At 41.1% G+C, this 15,429-nt stretch overlaps 1 protein-coding gene and 1 long non-coding RNA gene across 2 annotated transcripts; both read left to right on the top strand.

The window, feature by feature from the left end:
* Positions 1 to 683: 683 nt before the first annotated feature.
* Positions 684 to 7,916, top strand: LOC119887233 (checkpoint protein HUS1-like). The gene is made up of 8 exons (XM_038698111.1): positions 684 to 801; positions 2,749 to 2,876; positions 4,148 to 4,324; positions 4,491 to 4,598; positions 4,716 to 4,790; positions 5,170 to 5,269; positions 6,041 to 6,175; positions 7,124 to 7,916. The coding sequence occupies exons 1-8, from the start codon at positions 750 to 752 to the stop codon at positions 7,204 to 7,206; spliced, it is 858 nt and encodes a 285-aa protein (XP_038554039.1). The 5' UTR covers positions 684 to 749; the 3' UTR covers positions 7,207 to 7,916.
* A 3,504-nt stretch (positions 7,917 to 11,420) lies between these two features.
* Positions 11,421 to 15,262, top strand: LOC119887232. Its single transcript, XR_005441636.1, has 3 exons — positions 11,421 to 11,915; positions 12,231 to 12,384; positions 14,555 to 15,262. It is a non-coding gene; the product is annotated as an uncharacterized LOC119887232 (long non-coding RNA).
* Positions 15,263 to 15,429: the final 167 nt, after the last annotated feature.

Genomic DNA, 15,429 nt, shown 5'->3' with positions numbered 1-15,429 from the left:
TGTAAATGTAATGTAAATGTAAATGTAAAACAAATGTAAAGTAAATGTAAATGTAAATGTAAATGTAATGAAATGTAAAGTAAATGTAAATGTAATGTAAATGTAAATGTAATGTAATGAAATGTAAAGTAAATGTAAATGTACATGTAATGTAATGAAATGTAATGTAAATGTAAATGTAAATGTAAATGTGATGTAAATGTAACGTAAACAAAAGATTCAGGTGGCAGGTCACAATAAAAAATATAACAGAGTATGATGCAATAGGTTTTCTCCGTAGATCAGCTTTTCTCATGTAAAACCAGCTGAGTCAGTGCACATGCAGGCATGATCTAGTCTTCCTCTTTGTGTCTCTGTCTGAGGAAGCAAACTTCAGTTTTTCGCTTAATGTGGCCCCTAATACTCGTAGTCGTATCATTTAGAGAGGGACACATGAGGCAAGCCAGGGATGGAGAACACATGGATTATACAGACAGGGGCGTGATTAAAAAAAACAACTTACTTTATTGTTATTGATTTATTGATTGATTTCATTAAGCATGGATCTCCACACTCCGGTACGGTAGGCGGCGGTGTGCACCTTTAAGGTTGGTTTGCGATGCGCCAATGAAGCCAGAGAAGAAGAAAGAGGAACTTCCGCTGCTGTTTCCGTCGGACACGGCTTCAAAAAATCTCCGCCGGAAGCCGAACCGGAGAAACTTCACGCTTCTCTTCTGACTGCAGCGTTAAATTCACTGTCACGAGTCAGAATGAAGTTTCGAGGGAAAATCATAGACATCGCGTGTCTGAACCATTTCAGCCGTAAGTTGTTCAGCGACAGACACGCTGCTGCTAGCTTGTTAGCTTGTTAGCTTCCACCAGACTTCAGCACGAAAACTCGCGTTTCTGCGCGGAGAAACAATTTAACGCCAGACTGGATTCTGGATGTGGCGGATGATCGTGTTTGTACGTTTTGTAAGCTGTTAGGGGCAGTTCGGCGCTGAAATATTAGCCAACTTTAATAAACTTGCAGCTTGATGAAGTCAAAATGAGGCCGAGTTGTGTTCTAACAACATAAACAAACTAGACTAACGTCAGACTTGTTTCTCAGCGTGGTGAATTCACACCAGGTCTGATGATTAATTATCACTATATACAGACTTACCGGTTAATTTACAAACTATCTCATTTCTGTTTTGATCCACGTCGACGTTATCTGATCCCAGAGAAGACAAATGTTGTTGGAGGTGTTTATGAGGGTTTAATTAACGTTAATCATTGACATTTATCAAACCTCTTCAGCACTTTCTCTTATTGATACCTGCTGTACAAATAAAGTAGGGCTGCGAGATTTGGAGAAAAAGTCTGTGAGTGCTTGATTATCAAATGAACAAAATACTGACATTTTGAAACGTGTTTTTGAACAAAGTTAAGCGATAAACAGTATTTATAACAATAACTAGTAAAACAGAAGTAAAGGAGCAAATACTGGCCCACTGGCATCCTGGATCCAAATCTGCATCAGTCCACTAACATACATGAGTCTATTAGTGTAATATTATAACATTAAATAAAGAGTATAATGTTCATGTAATAGTGTACTGTTAGTATAACAATAATGGCCTATGTTAATTATTATATTCGATATAATTTCATACAATAGTAGAGCCTATTATTTTACCACTAGTTGAATATTAAATCCTGTTACAGCTGTTTCATTTCTGTGGGTTATTTATTTATTTAATCCTTTTATCAACATTTAATGATTTGATGTAGCATGTCAAACCTTTTTATGTCCCGCCACATCCAGGCTGTGATTGGTTGGTTGACAAAAGGTGAAACTTACAGGCTTTATGAAAAGTTGAACAACAAAAGGCACCGATACAGCGTTAAAACGTTAAATGGCCAGCGAGCCAAACTCAAACCTTCCTTTGTTCTCCCAGTTTTCTTCTGTCTTACTGCTTCACCTGCTGCTGCCGTCGTCTCTCCGTCTCTGTCAGAGAGCAACAGGTGTTGTGACAAATTCTGCACGCCTGCCGAGACTTTCCTGCACCTCGCGGCTGGTAACGCTGATTCATGCTGAGAAAAGAGGTGGATGCAGATCTGGGCAGGAAGCCTCCAACATCTGTTCTGCCGAATTATGCATCCACCTCTTAAAGGTCCTTTCCATTTACCCTTTGCTCTGTACACAATAATCATCGAAATTATATCAAATAAAGGCTTGAAATATCTCACACTCATGTAAAGAGTCTAATAATATATTAGTTTCATCTTTATATTAATTTTTCACCTGTAAGTGTAATAAATAATTAACGACTCTAAACGTTCATAAAAGATACACTTTGAATGATTTATCACCATTGATGAACCCCACAAAGGATATTTCAGCGTTTAAAAGCAGTTTTTGGAGTGTGCAATTCTACTCAGGCATGCAAAACTCGGCATAACACCGGTGTGTCACACACGCCTTTTCTGTTTATTAAATCTCACACTTTTTGCGTTATGTAATCACACATGACCACATCGCGATTAGATTAATCGTGCAGCCCTTAAAAAAAAGCTCTAATTATTCTTTGTTAAAGGTCGTTTGAAAACGTTTATCATACAAAATAATCAGTAGTTGCAGCCTTACAGTTCTCATGTCTCCTGTTTGAAGAGTGAGAATCAGATTAATGTTTGATTGATCATCTGGTTAATCTGACGCAGTCTGTGGCTGGATTATAACAAACTGAGGTTAGATATGTTAATGACTCCGCTCGTCCTCTCCAGGAGTCATCACCACCATCTCGAAGCTGACGAAGATGTGCGTCCTGCGACTGACTCCAGACAACCTGTTCTTCGTCCTGTCGGGTAAAGTGGCCAACGGAGGGGTCAGCATGTGGTGTGAGCTGTCACAGGTAAGAGCCGCTGCGTGTTTCACCTGTAGGGGAGTCAGACAGGTGGGAAAGAGGAGAGAGGCGAACTGACAGGGAAGCAGCAACATGGAGTTTTTGCTTTCTTCAAGTGTTTTTTATTGGCTTAACAGGAGAGTAGCAGAAATAATTCACATGTTCGTCAGAACGGAGGAAAAGTATTTGTTAATCTCCATCAGTGGATGGACCTTCAGCCTAGTCCAAAACATACAGACATTTAGGTCATTTATGGCAAACAGCTACTCCTCACATGTGAGGAGCTGAAAGCAGAGCATGTTAGTGATCTGGTGCTGCTGCTGTACGTTGTTATATATCATTATTATATTTATTCTGTCTTCTTGATTTCTTATTTGGTCTCTTAGTAGCTTCTTCTTCCTTGTTTGAGTCATCTTGTGGTCACACTTTGTGCGTAGGGCTGCACGATATTGGAAAAAACTGACATTGCAATATTTTTCTTTATATATTGCGATTTGAAAAAATACAGGAAGTTTCACTGGACGACTTTAATTGCTCGATTTGAAAAGAATTAAGTATCCTAGAATTATTGGGGTGATTTTGTGGGGAAAATGCATAGAAAATTTAAAAAGCTGAAAATTTTCCTTTTAGTCTGAATACAAGAGTGAAAACTCTCCTTTCTTGAGTTTTAATGCAGTAAACATATTTTATAGAAAATGATATGCACCAGGCCCCTGAGTGGTTTACAAAAATGCTTTTCTTCTTGCAACCAAATTAACTGTTTTGGTGGTTTTCTCCTGTTCCTCAGTTATGTTTAACTAACGGGGGCGGGCCTGCTTTGAGGTTGATAAACTCATCAGGAACAATATTGTGATTGGTGGTTTCGCTGTGCATGCAGAGTCTGCTTGTCACTCACCAGCAACAAACTCTGGGTTTCCCTTTTAATCCGAGGAAATTATGTTCCATCAGCTGGTCTTCTTGTAGATTAGTCATGGAAAATGAGAACCGTGCGAGTTTCTTTGTATCGAGTAGCGGAAAAGTTGGTGGTTGAGTTAATGAGCTGACATTGCAGTGTTCTGCTGTGACTGTTGTGCGTGGGCACACTGCGATGACGATGCAGAAACGATATGTTGTGCAGCCCTACACCTGTGAGCTTGTTGGCTTCTTGTTCAGGTCGTGGCGATGATTTTGGCTCCACCAAAGAGAGGCCTGTCAAAACCTGTCGTCTACTCAGTCTCTCAGTGTTTTTTTTTTTTTTTTGTGGTTCAGGTAAAGTGACCCTTTATTCTTCCTCCCTGCAGGCCAACTTCTTCGATGAGTACCAGATGGAGGGCGTGTCCTCTGAGGACAACGAGATTTGTCTGGAGGTGACTCCGGAGAACCTGTCCAGAGCCCTGAAGACGGTCCAGAACGCCAAGGCCGTCAAAGTGAAACTGACCAAGAAGCACTGCCCCTGCCTGACCATCGCAGCCGAGCTGGTGAGACTTCAGCTTTTATTGTGATCTTCAGGACGGTTGTCTCTGCATACTGACCTGCTACGTCCACGCCAGGCCCCAGAGTTATTTCTCTTTTTGATATTTAAATTTCCACATTACTATTAATAGTCTCACTATTGTGTTTATTGTCTCTGTCCGTCCTGTCCAGCCCACCCTGTCCAGCGTCAGTCGAGTCGTCACTCACGACGTCCCGGTTGACGTCATCCCCCGGAGACTCTGGCACGAATTCAAAGAACCGAGCATGCCGGACTTCGATGTAAGTGACATCGCTGCACTTCACCAAACAGTGAAGTTGTTGAGAAGGACAGCGTTCCTCTTAATGTGTCCTCCTTACAAGTGAAGCGCAAAAGATTTCACACGTCTGTCCTCGCAGGTCAGTATCTACCTGCCTCCTCTGAAGACAATGAAGAACGTCGTGGACAGAATGAAGAACCTCTCCAACTTCCTGGTAGGATCACAGTCCTCCAAACGTCACTCACGTCTTACATACAGAGCTGCGAGGCCTGAATTAAATCTAAAATCACACAGTACAGCAAACAACAACAGCTTTTTATCTAAAGCCCCGTTCAGAGTGCGTTTCTTCTCTGCTGGAGATGGGGTGATTTTAATATTCCTTGCTGCTCAGTGATTTTAATCCCATCTGTCTAGAGTGTATGTAGGTCTTTTTATTCACCCCCAGCCTCAGTAATGATTAAACCATTATCTCGCTGGGCCTCTTGTACTTTTAAGTTCTCAAGTTTGGCTTCCTGAAAACTGCAGAAACTTTGTTTAATAGAGTGTAAGCGAAGTTAATTAGATGTGTATTAAAGTGTGTGTGTTTGCATCAGGTAATGGAGGCCAACCTGAACGGAGAGATGAACCTGAAGATCGAGACAGATCTGGTTTCTGTCACCACTCACTTCAAAGACCTGGGAAACCCTCCGTGGGGTAAAAACTATCACTGCTTTTAGTTTGTTAAGACAGATACCCATTTGATATCCCATAACGTGTGTTATGTTTAGTTTTAAGACCTCGCCAGGATACCGTGACAATGATGATAATGCAGTTTAAAAATAACCTTTTTTTTATTGTTTTAAATATTTTTTTTGCGACAACACTCATAACACGATTAAAGGATCGACCTTCTGTCTCTCCTTTTCTTTTTTTTTTATTTATCGGCTGTTCTAAACACAGATACTAATTTATCTGCAAACAGCTCATTTCAGCAGATAATATCGGCACGCAGATTTATCGTTCTGGCCCTTGTTTTAAGGCAGGACGACGACGGCAGCAGCCGCGATCGTGTTTACAGCAGCAGGTGCGGCGGGTGTGGACGAGGCTTGTTAATGACGTGGCCAAACAAAACGAAACCCACATGGTAGTAACGAATGACATCTGCGCTGGTGTGTTCAGTCATTTTACCTGCTCTTTGCTTGTAAAATATCCCCGGCTTGTAACGTAATAGATAACATCTCTGTGTTTCTCGGCAAAATGCTTGAATGGGCCGTAAATAAACGTGAGGTCAGGTGTGTCAGGACCCACGCTGTGCCGATGCAGAGGTTTATTGAAATGAACGAGGATGTTTTTTTTTCATTTGAACACGGCCTTATTTGATGAAGGCCTTTCTCGTCCTCGGAGCTCACGATGTTCAGGTTTAAGTCCAGGTCCCGGCCCCAGCTCCAGACCTGTCCTTCACTCCTCTGCGTCCTGTCCCTCCAGGTGATGACGCCTCACAGGACGGTGGTCCGTCTCAGAGCCGGGACCCAGAGGCCATGGCTCAGGCCAGAGTGGACATCAGGAAGCTGCAGCAGTTCCTCATGGGACAGCAGGTCAACCCCAGCAAGGCCATGTGCAGTAAGTCGACCCGCCGCTCCACCAACAAGTCAAATGCAATGAAACATCTTTAGCTTGTCATGTTGCCCAGCGAATATTCATATATCATGATTTCAGCATTTAAATAGGAAACCCATCTGGACCGTAAAATGTCTCCTTTTGCTTTTCCTCTCCTACTGTTACCTGCTTGCTGCAGCTACTCGTCACTTGAAAATTAAAATTTTGCACTCAGCGTGAGATAAAATGGCCGTTATCAAGTAAAAATCCACAGCTCCAAAATGGAAAAACAACCCAGATTCAGCTCGATGAGACATTTGGTCTCATTTTCTTTGTTTTGTTCACAAAAATAAGAAAATTCAGATTCATGACAAATGTGGCAGCCAGCTGATTTGTTGTTACCCAGGTGCAAACCTGATTCGTTCATAAATTGGATGTTTGTACCTGACGGGCATTAGCAGAATGAAACGCCAATATAATCCAGTATGAGGAAGGCAATCCTTTGCGTCAGCTTCCTGTGGATAGTAAATATCAGAACAAACAAAACTATTCAAAACACAACAACAACTTGACTACAATTTAGGAAATGTGATGAATGTGATGATGATGTGAAATGTTTGGACCACCATTTCAAACCTCAGAACATTTTGGAAAGAGGAAAACGTTGATGAATCCGACAAAAGTCTTTACATGAGTAGTAAGTTAATTATCTGTTACATTAAAGTTACAGATATAAAAATAAGATTTCTCTCTCTTGTCCTTTCAATTTACCTTCTTACTTTCCCTTCCATTCATTCCTTCTGTCTTATGGATGTTCAAGTAATTTAATCACATTGAAATTTCATTTTCCATTTCTGTGCACTCGATGTGTGAATATGTTACGTTTTTAATATGAAATAATAAAGTCATGTTTTGACCATATCAGCGGTGGTTCTGTTACTTTCCCCTGACGTTGTCCTCTTGTCCCCTCAGACATCGTTCATGAGAGGGTGCTCCACCTGATTCTGCTGCATGAAGACGTGTCTCTGCAGTATTTTATCCCCGCTGTGGCGTAGACGCTCTGCTGACCGCTCAAACTATTTCTGCGTATTGAGTTTGGAGAAATGGAAAAAACGGGCTGTGAACCTCTTTCAGGATCCTGTTTGCACACTTCGGCAAAGGAATCCTCTTTTGCATGAGACAAAACTCACGATGGGATTCTGAGAGTCTGTCCTACATTTTAATGAGACTGAGGCCGGGTCCAGTCCCGGTCAGTGGACCTCGGGAGGACTTTACCCACTGACTTTGATGGGAGTAAGGACATGCTGGTTGACAAACAAATGGCACATTAAATGTTTGAGAAGAAGTTTGGATCGCTGTGCCAGAGAGGTTTGTCCTTGCATGTATGTGCATGTCTACATGCAGGTAGAAGTAGGAGGCCTGACCCTTTAATCCACTGGGGAAAAATACAGGTAATGTCAGGTAATAAGCGCTGACGACTGGCTCTTTTCACAGAATGCGTTTTGACACATTGCTGTAGGAAAGGCAGGAAAATACTGATGGCTAGATTCCATTTAGCTCCTTCAGTTTGAGCGTCCTCTTTATGCTGTCATGTCTTATTGGTCATTGTTAATGCAGCACAGGTGTTGTCGATGTAACGCCTCTGCTTTTCCTTCTATGGTCAGTCCAAAGATTTTCAGCATTTTAGTTTCTTTCTTACTAATGTAACAGTGTTCATCTGTCATGTCCTTGTTAATCAAATAATAAATGAAACTTTGAAAAATCTTTTCTTTCCTGTGTGATTTTGGTGAACTGGCCCTTTAAGAATGGGATTAAATTATTGGGTACACTAGTGCGGTGGTGTGAATAAACTGATAACAATCTTCAGGTTAACTTTTCAAAGGTCATATTTATTGCACCGCTGTTTAACTGCATCGTTAGACAAAAGATAAATGAGCCAGGACAGTTGCTCATCTACTCAACCTGACCAGGACCCAGTTCTCCCAATGTGGTTTAACTAATCCAGATGTTAGAGTTGTTCCTGGATTATCATTTTGTTTCACAGTGTGCTTTTACCACGTGCATCATCACATGCACGCTGAAAGTGAAAAGCTCGAGGACTTGTTGCTCTGACAGCAGTTCCAGATGAATTCAGATTTTAATGCCGTCACCTGCAGTTAACCGCTCATCCTCCCAGTCTGAAGTTCAATTCAATTCAATTCAATTTTATTTATATAGCGCCAAATCACAACAACAGTTATCTCAAAGCGCTTTTCATAAAAGAGCAGGTCTAGACCGTACTCTGTGATGATATTTAAAGAAAGCCCAACAGTTCCCACCAAGAGCAGCACTAAGCGACAGAGGCAAGGAAAAACTTCCTTTAAGAGGCAGAAACCTCGAGCAGAACCATGGAAACTATATCTTTAGATAATGCGTCACGGAGGTGCTTAGGCCCCAGAGCAATAACTTCAGTTTTATCTGAGTTTAACATGAGAAAGTTACAGGTCATCCAGGTTTTAACATCCTGAAGGCACATTTGAAATTTAGCTAACTGATGAGTTTTATCTGGCTTGATCGATAGATATAACTGAGTATCATCCTGACTGAAAATCCTCAAATAAACTATTGCTCTGTAGAAAGTCACACAGCTGTTTAGCAACTGCTTTCTCCAGAACCTTAGAGAGAAATGGAAGCTTAGATATAGGTCTATAGTTGGCTAAAACATCCGGATCAAGTTTGGGCTTTTTCAGAAGAGGTTTAATTACAGCTACTTTAAAGTACTGTGGTACATAGCCTGTTGATAAAGATAGATTGATCATATCTAGTATAGAAGTGCTGACTAAGGGTAAAACATCTTTAAGCAACCTAGTCGGGATGGGGTCTAAGAGGCAGGTTGATGGTTTAGATGAAGAAATTATTGAAGTTAGTTGGTAAAGATTGAGGGAAGCAAAACAGTCTAAACATATATCTGGTTCTACAGCTGTTTCTAAGGTTCCTGAGTTTAGAGATAAGTGGTGCCAATTGAGGGCAGGTCTTGGTGAATTTTGTCTCTCAAGTTTCTGCGATATTTGCTTTAATTTGCGAGTTTCAGTATTATACCATGGAGCTAACTGTCTTTGTTTTAGTATTTTCTTTTTTAGAGGGGCAACAGAGTCGAGTGTCATTCGCAGCGAGCCTGCAGCACTATCAACAAGATGATCGATTTGGGAGGGACTGAAATTAGCATAGGAGTCCTCCGTTACTTTGTGACTAGATAATGTATTTAGAGCTGATGGAATCGCATCCTTAAATTTAGCTATAGCACTATCAGACAGACATCTTGTATAGAAATTTTTGCCCAATGGCGAGTAGTTCAGCAGTACAAACTCAAAAGTTATCAAACAGTGGTCGGATAAAGAGGGATTCTGTGGGAACACCACTAAATGTTCAATTTCAATACCATATACCAAAACAAGGTCGAGGGTGTGGTTAAAACAGTGAGTCGGTTCATGAACACTCTGAGAGAAGCCATTGAATCTAACAAAGAGATAAACGCAGTACTGAAGCTGCCATTCTCAACGTCCACATGAATATTAAAATCCCCTACAATAATAACTTTGTCCGTTTTAAGGACTAAAGTTGACAAAAACTCAGATAAGAATTCAGAGTACGGGCCAGGTGCTCGGTACACTATAACAAAAAGAATTGGTTGCAGTGATTTCCAACTTGGGTGCGAAAGACTAAGAACAACACTTTCAAATGAGTTATAGTTTAGTTTAGGTTTAGAGCTGATTAGTAGGCTAGAGTCGAAGATAGCTGCAACTCCACCTCCTCGGCCTGTGCCTCGAGGAATGTGAGTATTAATATGACTGGGAGGGGTGGATTCATTTAGGCTAACATATTCTCCATCACCCAGCCAGGTTTCAGTAAGACCAAATAAATCAATATCATAATCTGATATTAGTTCATTTACTAGTACAGCTTTAGAAGAGAGAGATCTGATGTTTAAGAGTCCACATTTAACTCTCCTATTCGTTTGCACTATTGCTCTTGTGGTTTTAATTTTTATGAGGTTTTTATGCACAGCTCCTCTTCTGTTTACCTTTTTAAATAATTTCGATGGTCGGGGGACAGACACCGTCACTATAGGGTTTTCACTAAGTAACTCCTGAAATGGAGGAGCAGAGAAGTGTGTTAGACTGCGACTCTGCGTAGGGTTTTGGGTGGGTAACTGCTGAAAAAGGGCAGAGAAGTGTGTTAAACTGCGACTCTGCATCCTGGTCTCAACTCTGGGTTGTCATGGATTTGGCCCACTAATAAACTTGGCCAGATTTCTAGAAATGAGAGCTGCTCCTTCCCAAGTGGGATGGATGCCGTCTCTCCGGATCAGACCAGGTCTTCCCCAGAAAGTCTGCCAATGATCAACAAAGCCCACATCGTTTGCTGGACACCACCTCGACAACCAGCGGCGGAATGACGACATGCGGCTATACATGTCATCACTGGTCAGATTTGGCAGGGGTCCAGAGAAAACTACGGTGTCCGACATTGTTTTTGCATATGTACACACCGACTCAACATTAATCTTAGTGACCTCCGATTGGCGTAACCGGGAGTCATTACCGCCGACGTGAATAACAATCTTACTGTATTTACGTTTATCCTTAGCCAGCAGTTTCAAATAAGACTCAGTGTCGCCCGCTCTGGCCCCAGGGATGCACCTAACTATGGCCGCTGGCTTCGCTAACTTCACGTTTCTCAAAATGGAGCTGCCAATGATCAGAGTTGGTTTCTCAGCGGGTGTGTCGCTGAGTGGGGAAAATCTGTTAGAAACGTGAACAGGTTGATGGTGCCCCGTGGGCTTTAAATGCTTACGACTATTCCTCCTGGCCGCACAGGGGATGCCGGGGGACGGCTACCAGAGGCTAACTCAGGCCGTTCCGCACCGACTACCGGGGACTGGCTAGCTACAGTAGCTAAAGACTGATCTACCAGGTGCGGAGCCGGACTTCTAACTCACTGAGCCTCGCCTCCATGTCTATAAATAAACTACACTTATTACATGTACCATTACCGCTAAAGGAGGCAGAGGAGTAACTGAACATCTGACACACCGAGCAGGAGAAAGTAGGAGAGAGAGAGGGAGAAGGAGAAGCCATCGCTAGCTGCTAAGCTAAAGTCGCTAACGGCTAAGCTAAAGTACTGTAGCGTCAGCTACCAAAACTTTAGAACAACTATGAGATTGAACAGCAGTCACTAAAAGATGGAAAGAACTGTGAGTGCTTAGGCAAAATTACTGTAAGAATAAGTGTTTAGCGAACAGTTGGCCGCTGTAATCAAACAAATGTAACTGTTATTTAGTGAGAGCAGCACAACACGGTACCAACACACAAGCACCGGAAACGGAAATGAGTCGACACGCTTACTGCAGTACGTCAGCAGTCTGAAGTGAACTGGACTGCGTCTGTAGGGACCTTCTTGCAGTGACCAGGAGCCGGACTAGGGCTCTGCTAACCCACGTCTATGGTTCTGATAACGGCAGGAAACCTGGACTGTAAAATATTATTGGATCAACACTCAACCTGTTATTCTCCCTCTGATGTGTCGATTTCTCTGAACTGACCCACTGAACACTCAGTTTTATGGTTTTCTCTGTTGAACGTTGACCTGGATCACCGGGTCGGAGTGACTCTGCATTTCCTGGAAATAGCTTCTGAATCGGCTGCTTTGTTCACCGGCAGACGCTCCTGTCTTTGTGTCGTTAACAAGAGCTTTGTTTTGTAGGAGAAAGGACGCCCGAGGCAGGGTGAGTGTTGCAAATAATGACTACTCATTCATTCATAATTATTAGTCATTAATTCTAAATGCGTAATTAATAAGGATGCATTATTAATTATAATGAGTAACCATTATTTATTTATCTGCTGATTGCTGTTGTCTGTGATGTTAATAAGAAATCACTGTCCTAGAGCTCAAGGTGATGTGTTCAAATGTTATTTCCTGTTTTTTGGTCCTTGTTTCAAAATGTGTACGATGATGGCTCGAAAATACACGTTTTAGATTAAACTAGAAGAAGCTACCAACTTAGAGTACTGACTTTTGTATGCGTGTTTGCCTCCAGTGTTACTGCTTGACCTCTCAGAGAAGATGAGTGATGTGGAGGAGGAGGAGGACCGAGCAGAGTCTCCAGTCTCCAGCTGTCTGTCCATGAAGAGTGACCGGACCAAATGGAGACCTCCAGACTTCAGTGATGAACCTGGACCCTCAGAAACAAAGTAAGAGAACTGCTTTTACTGTAAACTGACCTGAAGACCATTCAGTTTTTAATAAAATCTGATCGCCTACACTACAGAACAGTTCTTTTGTAATTACACAAGTTTTATTTCATTCTGGCAATTGGGATGTCCTGATCAAGAGTTTCTCTTGGTCCTGATCAGAGTTTCCCTAACCAAGTTGGTTAGTCTCTGCTGATTCCGAATCTGAACTGATAATTATATTAACCTACATGTTGTTAAATACACTGCCTGTCAAAAGTTTTTTCTAGTTTGTATGTAAATATAAGTAGTCCAGTGTGAAACCTTAAATGGTGCAAAAGTAAGCAGCAAACTGCCAAAGTAAAAATAAAGTTTACGTCACCAAACAGACATTTTCAGATAGAAACTTACCAATTATATGAAGAGGTTTTATTAATTGTTTCACTGTAGGATCAACTGATGATCAGCTACTCCGTCTTCCTTCATTATTTGCCTTTGTTGTTGCAATATAGTACAAATAAATCTGTTCACTGTAGAAAATCTGCTTTCAAGGCTTCATTTACTTTCACTGCTGCAGAAGAACCAAAGAACGTAAAGACAAAGTTTAAATAATGTAACACCCACAGTCTCCACATACACACACAAAATATGTACAATCAAAACTATTATGTTTTAAACCTAAATTATCGATCTGATATGAACGAGTGCAGAGTTGAAGTTGCTGTGACGTGATCAGCCAGAGAGAAGAACTCAGCTGGAGTTCCACTTTGATTGTTCAGTGGTGTTACAGAGTGAAACTTCTTCCCTCACAAATCTTTGGCTGAGTACAGACAGCAGATGCAGACATTTTAACCAGACAACAGACAAGTTTAACTTTGACCTGCCATCAAGGTTCTCACTGAAGTAACGTTAATTAGTGACAGCTAAAATGACCTGCTGCCACCCACGTTTCTCATTTTAACAGGTGAAAGTCTGAACATGAGAAGCTGCTACCTGAATGTTTTGTACACTGAGCTTTTGATAATGAGAAAGAGAGTTTATTGACTTCATCTAACTCCACGGTGCACCTGTGAACACAAATACATCACTGTAGGAGAGTTCAGCTCAAACCTTTGTAAAGGTACACTGTAATTTTCACTAGCATGTGGGCGAAATGCTGCACTGTAGAGTCTTAGATCTTTTCAATATGGATCAGCTCTGATACTAATATTTCTGCAACACAGGTTTGCACAATGAAATGCACGTCGTAGTCGTTATTGCTACATATACATTTATTTTCTTTTACAGTGGAGTGCAGATGAAGCGTTAAAGACGTAATGAGTAGGACTGGGGATGACATCATGTATTCATCAGCCGCCATTATGGCCTCTGAATGAACCAGTCACCACACTAGGACAACCATCAGAAGATGTATAAAACTAGAAACCACAGATGTTTGTCCAGAAGGGCAGAGCTTTTATCCAAATCAGTTTAAAGTTTTGTAAGTAATATGAGAAGCCTTATTTTGTAATTTGAGTAGCCTTAGGCTATGTACCAGAACCTGTTAGCTGATTTCACCATCCCCTTTTTTTGTCCCTTTCCATGTATGAATTTTGCTAGATGGGGAAATCAGGGACGTCAGTTTCCGTTTGTGTCATACTAAGCATTATGTATACAACCAGAGTCTTTCACTGTTTTTGTTTCTGTGCTGGAGCATTTTTCTGAGCTTAAATGTTTGGGCTGCCGTGGCAGCCAACGCAGCCATTGCCTTTACTTTTAAGACAGTCTTGTGCTGTAGTTTTGGCCTCACACTTGCAGACAACTAGTACCTGTGGCAGTAAGATTCTGTTAGTGTAAGCAGAAACCTTATTTTTCCTCTTCCAAAAATACAGGCTCTGGTGAGCACAAACTATTTTGTCGCTCGTACAGACAGATGTCGTGGCACCTTCTTAGATTCTGAGATGTCTCGATCTGCAACAATAGCATAACCAACTAAATAGGGCTTTTATTCTCAACCATCAACACATAAGGTTCAGTTAATCAACCTCAAACACATAGAAACTCTACATCCTCACAAATATGTTTCCAGCCATAGATAAAATATTCAGAAAATACAGATGGAAAAATAAACATAATAATTTGTTATTCATGTTAATGTTACCTTTACTCTTTAAAAGTGTTTACGATATGTGTAAAACACTTGTTTCCACAGGCAGAGAGCAGAGTCTGCAGTATCCAGCTGTCTGTCTATGAAGAGTGACTGGTCCAAAGCATCACCTCTCAACTTCAGTAATGAACCTGGACCCTCAGACACAAAGAGTCATGGGGGACAGTTTGTTACGTAAGCTATTGGTTCTGAAGAAGATTCAGTGTTCAATGTTCAAATTCACTCAAAAATATGGAAAGAGGGAACGTGAAGTGTTTGTCACCACTGTGCCTTTCTGTTTCACTCCTGCTTATTTCTCCTGACAGTTGATGTAGCCCATTTAATGGTCCACAATAGTGTGATATGTTTGAAGTAGTCAGTAATACTTAAGTGGGCCAGTTATATTACTTTTTATCTGTTTACATAAATAATCTTTACAAAGGTTTGACCTGAACTCTCCTACAAAGTCTTTGGTTGCCTAATAATTTCCATATATGTGCAACATGTGTCATAACAACTCATCATCAGATCCTATGTAGCATCAATTTATGATGCTAAATACCCTGAAAAATGGACACTAAATTTTGCAGCACAGATGGTAATCAGTTAGAAGTCTCCCAACAGTCTAGGCCTATATGAGCATAACTAAGGGATGGTTCAGGACTCACCTGAGCCAGCCCTAACTATAAGTTTTATCAAAGAGCAAAAACTTAAGCCTACTCTTAAATGTGGAGCTGGTGTGATTCCTTACAGTGGTACTGGAGGCCAGGGCAATGCAATCCAGAATAACTATATTTATTAGATATTGTCTTTCAGAAGTGTTTGGGGCCAAATACAATAATTTCATTTTTATCTGAATTTAACATCAGAAAATTTCAGGTTAGAAAATCAACGTCAACTTGTTGCAATTAATAAGGGGATATTGGGGCCCTGCAGTGTTT

The sequence above is a fragment of the Micropterus salmoides genome, unplaced genomic scaffold, assembly GCF_014851395.1.
Source record: "Micropterus salmoides isolate LMB-PRFRI ecotype aquatic unplaced genomic scaffold, ASM1485139v1 Ms_hic_scaffold_4072, whole genome shotgun sequence".
Taxonomy (NCBI): Eukaryota; Metazoa; Chordata; class Actinopteri; order Centrarchiformes; family Centrarchidae; genus Micropterus; species Micropterus salmoides.
This window is presented reverse-complemented; position numbering and strand designations above follow the sequence as displayed.